The 16,248-nt window shown below is 43.0% G+C and overlaps 1 protein-coding gene across 1 annotated transcript in view; it reads left to right on the top strand.

Annotated features, from left to right (window-relative positions):
• Window positions 1-16,248, top strand: part of LOC139479787 (uncharacterized) — a 100,572-nt gene that overhangs the window by 50,346 nt on the left and 33,978 nt on the right. Inside the window, exons 32-47 of the mRNA XM_071262658.1 lie at window positions 472-559; window positions 3,230-3,405; window positions 5,327-5,476; window positions 5,641-5,761; window positions 6,493-6,564; window positions 7,051-7,174; window positions 7,798-7,951; window positions 8,058-8,275; window positions 9,257-9,425; window positions 9,906-10,025; window positions 10,381-10,450; window positions 11,097-11,133; window positions 13,102-13,240; window positions 14,033-14,141; window positions 15,512-15,670; window positions 15,888-16,041. Of these exons, the coding sequence (XP_071118759.1) occupies window positions 472-559; window positions 3,230-3,405; window positions 5,327-5,476; window positions 5,641-5,761; window positions 6,493-6,564; window positions 7,051-7,174; window positions 7,798-7,951; window positions 8,058-8,275; window positions 9,257-9,425; window positions 9,906-10,025; window positions 10,381-10,450; window positions 11,097-11,133; window positions 13,102-13,240; window positions 14,033-14,141; window positions 15,512-15,670; window positions 15,888-16,041 (2,060 nt within the window). The remainder of the gene's footprint in view (window positions 1-471; window positions 560-3,229; window positions 3,406-5,326; window positions 5,477-5,640; window positions 5,762-6,492; window positions 6,565-7,050; window positions 7,175-7,797; window positions 7,952-8,057; window positions 8,276-9,256; window positions 9,426-9,905; window positions 10,026-10,380; window positions 10,451-11,096; window positions 11,134-13,101; window positions 13,241-14,032; window positions 14,142-15,511; window positions 15,671-15,887; window positions 16,042-16,248) is intronic.

Raw genomic sequence — 16,248 nt, 5'->3', positions numbered from 1 at the left:
TGTATTTGGAATCAGTCATAACATACGTTTGTAGTTATATCTTGTAAAATTCTAATAAACTATAAAGTGCCGTCGTATCTGCAATATTTCATAAAGCTACTTACTGTCTTTTTTTACTTTTCAAAAGAAATAGCTTTGCAGAGGTTTTTGTCACAAGAAACGTGTGTTGCACATGCAAAATTGGCATGTGATGTTCGATTCGACTGCTGTATAGGTGACATTTCACTCGATTTGTTTTAATTAGTCGTCCTTTGTCGGTATCACAAAATACTCCATTTCCCCTATACACCTCACAACTTCCAGGGGAGGGAGGGTACCATGACATATACATGTTATCACATCAATAGGGATTTTCATATTATGTTCTTCCAAATGTAGTATCCACTGGTTAAATGCAACAATCAGGACATACAGTGAACATAGATGCATTTTTATTGACAACAGTTTGACTTGTGCGTCTTTTCGCTTCAGGCTCTCTTTGTTGCTCATGGTCCTGCCTTCAAGAAGGGGCTCGAGATAGAGCCGTTTGAGAACATCGAAGTTTACAATCTCATAGCTGGTAAGTCTTTTGTGTTCAAAGACAAAGGTATTTATTTGTGGGTAACCTTTGTGGGTCACTTTAGAACCATGTTTTGCCTATATATAAGTTGACGTGTTCTGGGTTTGGTTCTGACAAAATGAAAAGCATAAAAACTTCAATGTGTGGTGCATCATTATGACTTCGAGCCATAGCTAGTGGGATAATGTCAAATATGACTTTGTATGAATGTTGCCACAAATGTTATGACTATTTTCATTTTGAAGAAAGGTTTGACTCCATGATCTCAACTTTGGCGTTTGGGTACATATGCAGGTATCTTTATCAAGCATGTGCCAAACAACTGATGATGATCATACGTTTGTGTGTGTGTGCGTGTGTGTGTGTGTGTGGGGGGGGGGGGGGGGGGGGGGGTATGGTTTGTTTTGGTTTTGTTAGTTTTGGCTTTTTAGATTAGTGGTGATTTATTTGTGTGGGTAATCATATACGGCCTAGAAGGCCAGTTTTGATTAAGAAGACGCCTAATGCTTTAAAGGTTTGTGTGTTATATAGCGAGATTAGGAGAGTTTGTAATGTTGGGTGTGTGTTGGTGCCCAGTTTGCTCTGAATCATCGTTCTGTGTTGTTTGTAGTGCATGCCGTGTAGTAGGACATGTATGTGCATTTACCCGTTGGGTATTTCTGTATTTTCTGTAGGTGGGAGTCTTGTGTGGCATGTTTTTAATTTTGTTATTACCCTGTCAATAGTTTTAGATTTATTAGGTTTTTAGTTTCTTAAGCGTTTTTTAGCATATGTTTTAGTTTTCCTAACAACTGGATGGGACAAGGAGTTATACCTAATGTTGGGGATGACTGGAGCATTTGAATTGTGCTCGGGTCTAACACAAACAAATATGTTGGTTCACTGGTGGTTTCTTATTTTGACTTTGAAGAGCGAGTGAGAAGTTACAACAAAAGTTTTTATCAACTTAACATTGTGTTAAATGACAACTAACATACAATAGTAAATAAACTGACGGCCAAAAAAACGTTTCCAACGATATTTCTAGGATAAAATATGATCAACACAATTTGAAGCAGCAATAACAATTGTATTGGAGAAATTCATCATTCAGAACAGTAAAATGCGAATTAACTAATTCAACAACAAAGTCCTTGACCTCTAACAGGGACATTTCTTGACAAGGGGTCATTCGTCCAGTATTCGATAAGGTGACGACGGACCAGACCGTTCAATACGGGATACGACCTCCATGAGCGGCAATGCATCTTCGAACTGAGTAGACAAGCGTCCTCACATCGACTGCAGGTATCCGATTCCATTCCTCACGGAGGGCAAAGATCAACGCGTGTCTCGTGAAGGGAGGATGTTGACGTTTCCGAAGACGACGCCCTAGCTGGTCCCAGAGATGCTCTATGGGTGACAGATCTGGTGATCGAGCTGGCCACGGCAGGACAGTCACGTTGTTGGCGTTGAGGAAGTCTCTAGTAATACGGGCTTTATGGGGTGTGGCGTTATCTTCTTGGAACACCGTCCGTTGTTGACGATGGATGAAAGGAAGAACCACTGGCCGTAAGATATTGTAAATGTAGCGTTGTGCTGTCAGATTGCCTTCGATGATGACAAGTCTTCTCGTCCCCGCAAATGCCACCCAGACCATCACACTTCCGCCCCCGTAAGGTTCCACCACCTGGACACAACAAGGAGCCGTACGTTCACCACGTCGTCGATAAACTCGCGTCCGCCCATCAGGTTTGAAGAGTTGGAACCTGCTCTCGTCACTAAACAGCACTCGCCGCCATTCCCTGTGTTGCCATCGCTGAGTTTGCCTGCACCACGTCAATCTGGCACGTCGATGTTGACGGGTCAAGGTCCTGCCCATCAAAGGGCGATAAGCCCGTAGACCATAATGACGTAGTCGTCTGGTCACTGTTTGTCTGCTGACCGGATGTCCTAAGCTGTTGGCAGAAATCTGTTCCTCAGATGAAGTACCTGTAAAAAGCGGTCATCCTGCGGGGTCGTGACCTTTGGTCTGCCTCCGTGGTCTGTCTGCGGTTCTGCCAGTCTGTCGGAGACGTGCGACCAGTCTGGTAATGGTCATCTTGGAGCAGTTCATGTTAATGGCAACCGCTCTCTGTGTCGCTCCCATCTGCAGCATACCTATGGCTCTCTCCCTCTGGACAGCGGTCAATCTTGGCATGTTCGTTGGTGTTAATCATCGCAACCAATGATAGGGAACAGATCCGTGCGTAATTTATACCCGAAAATTGCACGATAATTTGGGAAAGAATGTTTTAAAAAGTTGCTGAAACACCAATATCTCCCAAAATCCGCAAAGTACGTGCAAAGAACGACAGAGAACATGAAGGCTGTATTCGTGAGATGTGTTCTTTACTGAACAGGTTGGCATCTTTGTTTCAAAGTGGCAAATCAGTTAATGTTGGTAACGTTTCTTTTGGCCCTCAGTTTACTTGAAAAGTTGCTAAAATAACCCAATTCTGTGATTGTGATATAGAAAAATGCTTTGCAATCAGGGGTAAGACGTGTTTGTGTAGAATATACAGGGTGTATATACCGGTATGCGTGTCATTGTTTGGTTTCAACAGACATATGTTTGCTATGACCAATGTGTGATTGTGTTGAAAATGATATTTATTGGTAATGATATCAACGTGTGTCTATTCTTCTTAGACGTGCTCAACATCACACCTGCTCCCAACAACGGCACCCGTGGAGCTCTGTTCCATGTATTGACTAACCCTCCCAGGCTGGAGGCTGAACCCAGCACAAGCTACACGGACTGCACCGCCACCCCCAAGGCTGTCACCCAGCAAACTGTCAGTCAACAATGTGGCTGCTCTAATCAGGTAGGTGACCCTCACATCAATCAACACTATGGCTGCTCTAATCAGGTAGGTGACCCTCACATCAGTCAACACTGTGACTGCTCTAATCAGGTAGGCGACTCTTACATCAGTCAACAGTGTGGCTGCTCTAATCAGGTAGGTGACTCTTACATCAGTCAATACTGTGGCTGCTCTAATCGGGTAGGTGAATCTCACATCAGTCAACACTGTGGCTTCTCTAATCGGGTAGGTGAATCTCACATCAGTCAACAGTGTGGCTGCTCTAATCAGGTAGGTGAATCTCACATCAGTCAACATTGTGGCTGCTCTAATCAGGTAGGTGACTCTCACATCAGTCAACGCTGTGACTGCTCTAATCAGGTGGGTGAATCTCACATCAGTCAACAGTGTGGCTGCTCTAATCGGGTAGGTGACTCTTACATCAGTCAACAGTGTGGCTGCTCTAATCAGGTAGGTGAATCTCACATCAGTGAACAGTCTGGCTGCTCTAATCGTGTATGTGACTCTTACATCAGTCAACAGTGTGGCTGCTCTAATCAGGTAGTTGACTCTTACATCAGTCAACACTTTGGCTGCTCTAATCAGGTAGGTGAATCTCACATCAGTCAACAGTGTGGCTGCTCTAATCAGGTAGGTGAATCTCACATCAGTCAACATTGTGGCTGCTCTAGTCGGGTAGGTGACTCTCACATCAGTCAACGCTGTGGCTGCTCTAATCAGGTGGGTGACTCTCACATCAGTCAACACTGTGGCTGCTCTAATCGGGTAGGTGGATCTCACATCAGTCAACATTGTGGCTGCTCTAATCGGGTAGGTGACTCTCACATCATTCAACGCTGTGACTGCTCTAATCAGGTAGGTGAATCTCACATCAGTCAACAGTCTGGCTGCTCTAATCGGGTAGGTGACTCTTACATCAGTCAACAGTGTGACTGCTCTAATCAGGTAGGCGACTCTCACATCAGTCAACACTTTGGCTGCTCTAATCAGGTAGGTGAATGTCACATCAGTCAACAGTGTGGCTGCTCTAATCAGGTAGGCGAATCTCACATCATTCAATGCTGTGGCTGTTCTAATCGGGTAGGTGAATCTCACACCAGTCGACACTGTGGCTGCTCTAATCAGGTAGGTGACTCTCACACCAGTCAACACTGTGACTGCTCTAATCAGGTAGGTGAATCTCACACCAGTCGACACTGTAACTGCTCTAATCAGGTAGGTGACTCTCACACCAGTCGACACTGTAACTGCTCTAATCGGGTAGGTGAATCTTACATCAGTCAACAGTGTGGCTGCTCTAATCGGGTAGGTGAATCTCACACCAGTCAACACTGTGACTGCTCTAATCAGGTAGGTGAATCTCACACCAGTCGACACTGTAACTGCTCTAATCAGGTAGGTGACTCTCACACCAGTCGACACTGTAACTGCTCTAATCGGGTAGGTGAATCTCACGTCAGTCAACACTGTGGCTGCGGTTGCTCTTATGAGGTATTTTCACATTGGTCGGCACTGTCAGGTTTAATCAGGTAGGAGAGTAGGAGAATCTGTACATTATGCCTTCCAATCATAAGTTATTTAAGTGTGTGGGCCATCATTGGTTATCCAGTTTAGTATATCTTCGTTCCGTTGTGATATATACCCGAAAGCCTTCGGAAAGATCGCTTTGGTCTGATTTGAGTGGCCAAAGAATGACTGATGCCACTGATAGGAAAGACCCGCGTGGTGATGCTACTTCACAAAGAAAGTTACGGTAATGAATTTATCAAATTTAACATTGCCAATACCATGCCCTGGATGATGAAGTATGCGTCTGATTCATCCATGAGTTTACAAACAATGTTTCATACTTTGGGCGACTGCGCGTGGCGGAAGTGACACGAAGGAAACTGATTGATGAAGTATTGGAATTGTATTTCAGTCGGATATGATGACCACCAGCTTCATTGACGTCCCTACCACGTCTGAGGTGTCGACACAGTGTCAGGTACATTATGGCAGTCAGACGTCCGTCTTCAACTCAGACCGGGGCATGCCAGGGTGGACGACAGTCTACCTCAACAAACAGCAGGTAAAGGGGTCAGAATCTCCTTGTTAAGACACGTTTGACAGGCAGCGGTCCTGCGGGCTGGCAGAAAGACAGACAGGCACTGTTTTCTGTTTTCACTTTAAACTTAAAGTTAACATTTTACCGCAGTTTTCACTATAACTGTGACCTGGGTGTGGTTGTTCCAGCGTGTGGAGGCGAGCAGCGAGTGTATTGTTCCAGATCCAAGCCTCCACCCAGAAGACAGAGCCAGGTACAAGCAGTACACCAGTCCACAGCGCGGCATCACAGCGACCGGCATGGTCCCAGGTAGTGTTTAGCATCTCACGTTTAATTCTCTTAACACATCTGACACATATGACCCATCATTATACAAGTTATATTCCTGTTTTCAAGACATTCAACAAAAAGCATAGATGCAGACAGACGTTTTAACAAGTCGATATTGCAGCACGAGTTAGGGATACGATCAAAATGACGAGTGAAGTTTCGTAACATACGAAAGTTTGTTTCGCCCTAAGCTGCAAGTTTCCATATTTGTGTCGATCTATCATCAGATACTTTATTGCAGGATCCTCGTCGAAGTCTTGCAAAGAGTATTCATTCGCTTCTTTGTATGAGGACGTATACTCTTTATGTTTGTTTGTTGTTTAACGCCGCACTCAGCAATATTTCAGCTATGTGACGTCGGGACCAGACAATCTAGTGATTGACATCATGACCAGACAATCTAGTGATTGACATCATGAGCATCGATCCACGCAATTTGGAAACAATGCTATGCATCAACCAAGTCAGAGAGCCTGACCTCTCGATCCCGTTAGTCACCTCTTACGACAAGTATAGTCGCCTTTTAGTTCTATTCTATATCCCGGATTTTCACGGGTCTAACCAATAGATTCCTGAACAGATATCAAACAGATATCCAAACAAAACATGTGAAAATAACGACATACTGATATTATGCATGAAAGCTGTTTGCATGAACGTTGATCTGTACCGCAGAAACAGGTGTCTAAGTTGAACTCTTCCTTCTCCAGCCCGGTTTAGTAGCTGCGGTCGGGTCAGTCTGTCCTCGTCTGTGGTGCCCATGTTCACAGGTTTCAAACAAGGCAAGTATCAAACCAGCATGGGTTGATGTCTGATCATTGCGTCAGTTATGTGAATCGTGTCATCCGAACACTTGTGAAAGAGAACTCAATTTTATACTAACACAGCATTAGACCGTCGCTTTGAAGGACAAATAATGTTACACAGGTAGTGTAAATGTTGAACCATTAAACAAATGAGTTTGTGAAAATGTCTTCAGATGCCTCAATATACAAAGAAACATGCGATAATCAAATGGTTCTACAGTAAAGGGTGATTCGGTAGGAAAACCATATGCATAAAACACAAATTTGGTTGTAAATTTGGTTGAATTTTTTAAGTGGCTCGAGATTCTACGTTCTACGAATAGGGCAGGGTATGAACTTTGAGGAATTGTCCATGGGTCATCTAAAGAAAGAACTGTTTCATCAACTTTCGTCAGCACATCAGTATACATAATGAGGGGAAAGTTGTGTATTGCATAAAGAAAATGCCTTCTGCTTCTCAAGGTTTGTGGGCGTATGCCTGGCGGGTGGTGGACACGTACCTGGCCGGGGATGGGGAGGTGCAGGTGACGGCGGGGCCCATCTGGGACAACAACAGTGACGGCCTGTACGACACTCCCACCAATAAGTAAGCGTTGTTGCTTTACAGCACTGGCACCATTGTTCCAGCTGTATCGATACTCAATCAAACAAGTCACCGACCCTAACCCTAACCCTGTTACTGAGTCTAAGCATATTTTAATCGACCACAAGTTTCATTATTATATTTATGAAAAACGCTTTGTCATCCTGATCTGTCTGGCAAACCCATGTCAAACCTTCATATCCATCTCATGACAACCCCTCTATTATTTACTTAAAACTCTTTTAATATCTAAAAGTTTTTTATGTCTGAATTTCATCCTTGCAGCTTTTGCATACATTCCCTCCCACTACATTTTCATTGCATGACTAGGTTTTCACTATTACATTGATAAAAGATATTTGTTTTTTCTTGTCAACTTCAGTCGATGAGATACACATGCTAATCGACAGGAAAAGACAAAAGTTCTCGAGTGATATACCGATATTCAAATAAAGTATTTAATCACTAAACATGTCATGAATATGTAAATCAAGAGAGATGTGCCACAATTGATGCGTATGTGTATTGTCAGCGCCAGGTGTTCATATGAACATAGTGGATACAAAATATCTGCATATTTCCCTATCTATGTGCTACATGAACATCACTGTGTCTGCGTGTTCCAGGACTAGGGAAGATGGCAGTGGTATTAGTATCCCGACACACTTCTTCCTGGTGATCTATAAGTGTGGCAGACCCGGCGACAGATTCCCCTGTGGTGAAAAAGTGGACATTCTACCTTTCATCCTGCCCCACACCCCGACACTGGTCACCTGTGAGGTGAGACATTCACACTTGCAGCGTCTTCTAGCCCATCTGATTCAGATCCGAAAATATTTGTTGTACTAAGGTGCATTTGTCTTATCATGTGTCTCATCATCTCCAGTCACCAGCTCACTACATGAGAGAGAACATGGCCCGTCTCCGAGACATTGAGCTTCTTACAGCTCTGAGGTTCTTCCCTGACCTTGATCTTGCCAAAGCCGCCTCACTGCGCACCTTCCTGCCAAGCGAGTGGGAGAGTCCACTCACGACCCCCACGCAGACTGGATCCTGGATCCACCACACATGTAAAGATGAACCACAGCAACACTGTACCACAGAGTAAGTTCACTGTTTACAACAGAAACCATTGATGTCCATACTGATGACCCTTAGTCTGTCATACAGACCCTGACCAAGTATATCCAATACAGCCCACGCAAGTCTATAATGTTTGACAAGTCTAGATTACTGGATATGAAGAAAGTCTCAAGGCTCCTTTTTATTATATTTTATAACTATAATTCAACAACTGTTTTCTGTAAAATATGTTCATTTCAGAGACTAGATGTTAGTCTAAGATGGCCCTTTGAAAGGCAACTATATGTGACCCAGATCTAGTCATAGCTACTTGCATGCGTATCTGAATCAAACAAGCACAGTACTGTCAGAGAACTGTTCCGCAGTACAGTAAAACATGACTATGCATAAAGAATCAGGGTGACAAAACACTCACAACAAGACTGTATGACAAGAGGGAGGACTTCAACTTTCCCTTTATGTCGAGCAAAAATCCAGCAGCTCCAGCCTTGGTGTCTATATTTCACAGGTTTTCAGATGCAATCGAGCATGCCCTTTCTACCAACATTTCAAAGAACGTCATACGACTCTTACTCAGACGTTGTTTGATCAAGGTTACAACATTCAGTAAAGCTTTCAAAACGTTTTAGCAGTAGACATGTGGAGGACATTTCAAAATTTGACGTATCAGTGACAAACATGATGTCCGATGCAATTCCTTATTTTGACTTGTACTATATGTCCAGGTTTTTTTAGGTGAACATTTGACTTGCCTTTGCATGAGTTTGTGACGGATGCCACCGGTGGGGCATGTTACGCTCACCTTTTCGCGAACACCTGATATCAATCCTATATGATAGTGATTCATAAACACATACTTATGATATAGTCATATAGTACAATCGGCTTTATTATGCAGAGATTTCTATTGGATATGGAAAGGTTTTTGTCGCTATTTGTAGATGTGTTCGTGTCACTGCGCCCAATCTTTGGTAGGTCACATGTGTATTATACCCGCTTCAGCTACAAACCCCTACTGCTCATCTCTGTGGACGGGTTCCGGGCCGACTACTTACAGGACTACAACGTTACCCCTGTCATCAAACGCCTGTCAGAGTGTGGAGTCCGCACACCCTTCATGAGATCTGTCTACCCCACCAAGACCTTTCCCAACCACTACACTATCGTCACAGTGAGTCTCCATTGCTGCAGGACAAGTTCCATCTCCAACCTGAGGATAGATCATGTTTATTACTATTTGTTCACTACTGTCACGATTATCCCCATGAAAATATCGAGACCTGTGAAACCATTTCATCTGTTTCATCAAGATTCAGAATGGAAAATACGATCCTCCATATTGTATGACAAGAGGGATGAATTCAACTTTTCAATGATCAACATGCCGTTTATGTTGAGCAATATTCCAGCATTTCGCATACTCTTTATACAGAGATTTCAAAAAGCCTCGTTCGACTCTTGCTCAAAAAGAAGTTTGATCAGGGTTGCATCATTCTTTTTGTAGCATGACGTGTAAAAAGGTTGATGGTAGACACGTGAAGGACTTTCCACATTTGATGCATTAGTGACCAAAATTATGTTCGATGCAATGCTTGTTTTGACTTGAAATTGTACCGAGGGCTTGTGCTGACATATATGATTCTCCTTGCAGGGTCTGTACCCCGAATCCCACGGCATCATTGATAACAATATGTATGACTCTGAACTGAAGCAGAAGTTCGGCCTTAAACTGGATTCCAAGGAGGATCCAAGATGGTGGCAGGGAGAACCAGTGAGTAGTGACTGGCTTTGTTCTTCATAAAGCTGTAACACAGCAAGCTAAGTTAACACATCGGTGTAGTCAGGATTGCAAGGGTGCATAAAACCTTTACATACAAAGCTGTGTTAACACATCGGTGTAGTCAGGATTGAAATGGTGCATTAATCCTTTACATAGCAAGCTATGTCAACACATCGGTGGGCATTTGTTCATTCATACGAGAACATAATGTGAACTGGCTACTGAAACTCACCATACTTACTTTCATAATCAGACTGACACTAGTCAGAATTAATCCAACATCCGATTAACATGAAATCAACATTAACCAACATATATATTATAAATAAATGCATTTCTCCCGTAGATCTGGGAGACAGTCATGAAGTCAGGCAAGAAAGCAGCATCCATTTTCTGGCCCGGGTCAGATGTCAAAGGTGAGAACAACAAACATTCAATCCTAAAATATGTCATTAATGTAATTCTATCAAATATCTTTCACAGCACTACGTCTCACAGTGTCGTTTATTGACGGTTTACCTCTAATTCTACCGAGGCGTCGACACAACCAGATTCACATGCTTAAGATATCGTGTAAAGGAGCTATGTTTTATTGCTGAAGTTTTGCGAAATGTTACTAATGATAAATATTGTGAATGAATGAGTGAGTGAATGTTGTTTTAACCTAAGTTTCACGACGGCCTGTAAATAATTCCACGAGCAATTACATCAACCTAGCTATCAGGATAGAATCACGGTGACAAACAATGACACACATCAAGCATTATAACCACTCGATCTATATCAATCAGATCCTAACACTTTTATCAAGCAAGTGATGATCACTTGCTTGATAAAGGTGTTAGGATCGACACCGAAACGTCGCTGAATTGTAATAAAGAAGTTGCTCATCCATAGAACTTGTCTTACTTCATCACACCAACTCCTAAATGCCACTGAAAGAAATCAAAACGTAATTAATCGCAAGAGTGAAGTGTGAAAGATTATGTTAAAGAAATTCTTTCTGTGTGTTTGTGCCGAGATGGAATTTGTGACTCATCTCTGATATCAATTACCTTTCAGAACATTCCCCCAACTACTTCAAGAGATACCTGAAAGGGTAGGTACACTGTTCAACTCCTACTTGTATACACTATGCGTCATATCACATAAACATGGTATGGATGAAGTGTTAGCAATACTACACGTAGTTGAATACATGTGATTTTAAATGGATAACAACATTTATCTATTCTTTGTAGGGGCGATGGGGTAGCCTAGGGGTTGAAGCGCTCGCTTGTCACGCCGAAGACCCGGGTTCGATTCCCCCCATGGGTACAATGTGTGAAGCCCATTTCTGGTGTCCCCCGCCGTGATATTGCTGGAATATTGCTAAAAGCGGCGTAAAACCATACTAACTCACTCACTATTCTTTGTAACGACGTTTAAGAGATTCTTCTTGTCCCTTCTTCAGGTGAATACTGAGTAAGCACATATGTATGTATATGTAAACTCATTGGTTTCTTCATTATATTGTAATATGTGTAGACATATAAACATAATATCGTGTATAGGATAAAATATAAATTATACAGCTCATCTTTGGACTTTAGTATTTTATCTGGAGTGAAGTCAATGGCTTTCCCCTTGTTCCCACTAATTACAGAACTTTACCACGCTTAACAAACATCGCACAGCACGTTCCACATCACATGCATCACACAACAAGCTTCACATAACATGCATCACACAACACGCTTAAAATAACATGCATCACACAAGACGCTTCACATAACATGCATCACACAACAAGCTTCACATAACATGCATCACACAACAAGCTTCACATAACATGCATCACACAACACGCTTAAAATAACATGCATCACACAAGACGCTTCACATAACATGCATCACACAACAAGCTTCACATAACATGCATCACACAACAAGCTTCACATAACATGCATCACACAAGACGCTTCACATAACATGCATCACACAAGACGCTTCACATAACATGCATCACACAACAAGCTTCACATAACATGCATCACACAACACGCTTCACATAACAAGCATCATACAACACACTTCACATATCAAGCTTCACACAACACGCTTCACACAACACGCTTCACATAACATGCATCACACAATACCTTTCACATAACATGCATCACACTACACGTTTCACATAACATGCATCACACTACACGTTTCACATAACATGCATCACACAACACGCTTCACATAACATGCATCACACTACACGTTTCACATAACATGCATCACACAACACGCTTCACATAACATGCATCACACAACACGCTTCACATAACATGCATCACACAACACGCTTCACATAACATGCATCACACAACACGCTTTACATATCAAGCTTCACACAACACACTTAACATGCATCATACAACACACTTCACATAACATGCATCACACAATACCTTTCACATAACATGCATAACACAACACGTTTCACATAACATGCATCACACAACACGCTTCACCTAATCAGCATAACACAACACGCTTCACATAACATGCATCACACAACACGCTTCACAAATCAAGCATCATGCAACATGCTTCACATAACATGCATAACACAATACGCTTCACATAACATGCATAACACAATACGCTCGACATAACATGCATCACACAACACGCTTCACAAATCAAGCATCATACAACACGCTTCACAGAACAAGCATTACACAACACGCTTCACATAACAAGAATAAAGAAAACCTCTTCACATAACATGCCTTACATAAGCTTCAGCAACAAGCGTCACAAGGCTCGATTTTGTTGTACATTACTCATTCTACATAATATACACCGTCAGCTCTATTACTCGTTTTACATAATGTACACAATCAGCTCAAATTTAGTGTATCATCTCACTTCTAATTCAGTTTTTTCTTCGTGTTGATTTTCATAATATGGCTCAATATGAATGAATGTGGATATCGGTTAACATATTGCATAGGACGAGTCTGACCAAGTAGTAGGTCGGCAGAAGACAAGAGTCTCGGGTGATGCTATCAGGTGTTTTCCCCTACAGCGATGTGGCCTACAGTGACCGGATAGACCAGCTGCTGTACTGGTTGACGCGCCCCGCGGACCGCCGCCCGGACTTCCTCACCCTCTACTTGGATGAACCCGACCACACCGCGCACGATGACGGGCCAGTCTCGCCGAGGGTCAGTCACATTCTTTAAAAGTGCAACACAATCGGCATACGTCCTATCACCCAAAACAAAACCCCAGATTACATAGGACCAAATGTTTAAAATGCCTTCATACCAGATCATTCATATTCTTGCAGAGTCTCTGTGAGACAAAGTGGATATGTAAACAAAACAAGCCTTCAGCCAAAATCTCAAAAACCTTCTTCATGATAACACAAGGGAGTCATTTTGCTGTCACATGATATGAATGCTGTAGAGGCTAAGTGTTACGTTCAGCCATGTTCATATTCTGTGTCACGTAGAGGTTAAAGCTTACGTTTAGTCATGTTCGTATTCTGTGTCACGTTGAGGTCAAGTGTTACGTTCAGCCATGTTCGTATTCTGTGTCACGTAGAGGTCAAGTGTTACGTTCAGCCATGTTCGTATTCTGTGTCACGTAGAGGTCAAGTGTTACGTTCAGGCATGTTCGTGTTCTGTGTAACGCTGAGGTCAAGTGTTACGTTCAGGCATGTTCGTGTTCTGTGTAACGCTGAGGTCAAGTGTTACGTTCAGGCATGTTCGTGTTCTGTGTAACGCTGAGGTCAAGTGTCACGTTCAGCCAAGTTCATATTCTGTGTCACGTAGAGGTCAAGTGTTACGTTCAGGCATGTTCCTGTTCTGTGTAACGCTGAGGTCAAGTGTTACGTTCAGCCATGTTCATATTCTGTGTCACGTAGAGGTCAAGTGTTACGTTCAGGCATGTTCGTGTTCTGTGTAACGCTGAGGTCAAGTGTTACGTTCACTCATGTTCGTATTCTGTGTCAGGTGATGGATAAACTGAAGGAGGTAGACGGCCTGATCGGTCAGCTGATGGAAAAGCTGTTCCAGCAGAACCTCCACAACTGTGTCAACATCGTCCTTCTGGCGGACCATGGTAAGACGACTGTAGTAAACCGTCACAGGGAGGGAATGGTGGACCATAGTAAGACGACTGTTGAATACCGTCAAAGGGAGGGATGGACCATAGTAAGACGACTGTAGTATACCGTCACAGGGTGACAGCGGTGGATCATACTGAGACGACTGTAGTAAACGTCACAAGGAGAGGTGGAACATGGTAAGACGACTGTTGAATACCGTCAAAGGGAGGGATGGACCATAGTAAGACGACTGTAGTATACCGTCACAGGGTGACAGCGGTGGATCATACTGAGACGACTGTAGTAAACGTCACAAGGAGAGGTGGAACATGGTAAGACGACTGTTGAATACCGTCAAAGGGAGGGATGGACCATAGTAAGACGACTGTAGTATACCGTCACAGGGTGACAGCGGTGGATCATACTGAGACGAATGTAGTATACCGTCACTGGGAGGGAATGGTGGACCATGGTAAGACGACTGTTGTATACCTTCACAGGGAGGGGTGGACCATAGTAAGACGACTGTAGTATACCGTCACAAGGAGAGGTGGAACATGGTAAGACGCCTGTAGAATACCGTCAAAGGGAGGGTGGATCATACTGAGACGACTGTTGTATACCGTCACTGGGAGGGAATGGTGGACCATGGTAAGACGGAAACGTTAACATATTTCATCTATATTGACATCCTGTATTTACATTGACATCTCATATCTATGAACTGCCTCCGTGGTCTTGTTGTAGAGCGTCCGCCCGGAGAGCAGATGGTCCGAGGTTCAATGCCCGGCCGCGTCATACCAAAAGACGCTGAAAGATGGAACTTGTTCTTATAAGGACTGGTCGGCTCAGTCCTGACTAGTACAAGCAGCCACACACTACATTGACATCTTTCATCTATGTTGACAGAATGTAGCTCCATATTTGCATATTGAAAGAATGTAAGATACATATTTGCATATTGACAGAATGTAAGATGCATATTTGCATATTGACAGAATGTAAGATACATATTTGCATATTGACAGAATGTAAGATACATGTTTGCACATTGACAGAATGTAAGATACTTATTTGCACATTGACAGAATGTAAGATACATATTTGCATACTGACAGAATGTAAGATTCTTATTTGCATATTGACAGCCACACACTTTGTTGACATCTTTCATCTATATTGACAGAATGTAAGATACATACAACGTGTGCATATGGTTCAGCGTTGTGCGCTTCTGACATACAGCTTACATTGTGTGAGGGTCACTGTTGCGTGTGCCTGTTTGCAGGTATGACCAGTAAGTGTGAGGGTCACCGTTGCGTGTGCCTGTTTGCAGGTATGACCAGTAAGTGTGAGGGTCACTGTTGCGTGTGCCTGTTTGCAGGTATGACCAGTAAGAGCTGTTCGCGAATGGTGAGCCTGAAGTCGTATTTCACACGATCCCAACTGAGAAAGCTGTTTGTGTATGATGGAACCGCAGGCCGGATCAGCAACATGTACACCTACGGCAGCTCCAACAACGTCCCCCTCCAGACGCCGCAAGGTAGCAGGAACATCCTCGACATTCGTAACAGCACAACAGCTCAGTGTATCATCTGTCATGTACATAAATGGCGATAACTTATACAATGTAAACATAACAGAATAGATAACGTGTCATACTTCCTATATGTAGTTGCGCAATGAAACTAGTCATACTAATGATGTGTATTCTACATTTAAACAGATGCAAAACGTAATTGTTGTCATTTGCGTCCTAGTGAGCAAGGACACCATTCTGGAGAACCTGCAATGTAGAAATCCCCACCTCCGTGTGTACGACAAGAACCAATTTCCTGTTCGCCATCACTACGTCAACAACCGTCGCATTGATAGTGTCATCCTCGACTTGGATGAACGATGGATTGTTTCAAGGTTACGATTTTAGATGTCTTTTCGTCATCACTGTTATCTCTCGATGACCTCATTGTCACCTCTGGTGTATCTCGTTGACCTCATCTTCACCTCTGGTGTGTTTCGATGACCTCATCATCACATCTGTTGATCTTGATGACCTCGTTGTCACCTCTGTTTATCTTGACGACCTCATCGCCACATCTGTTTAACTCGATGACCTCGTCG

Source organism: Haliotis cracherodii, unplaced genomic scaffold, assembly GCF_022045235.1.
Source record: "Haliotis cracherodii isolate W230 unplaced genomic scaffold, xgHalCrac1.p SCAF_4, whole genome shotgun sequence".
Classification (NCBI taxonomy): Eukaryota; Metazoa; Mollusca; class Gastropoda; order Lepetellida; family Haliotidae; genus Haliotis; species Haliotis cracherodii.
This window is presented reverse-complemented; position numbering and strand designations above follow the sequence as displayed.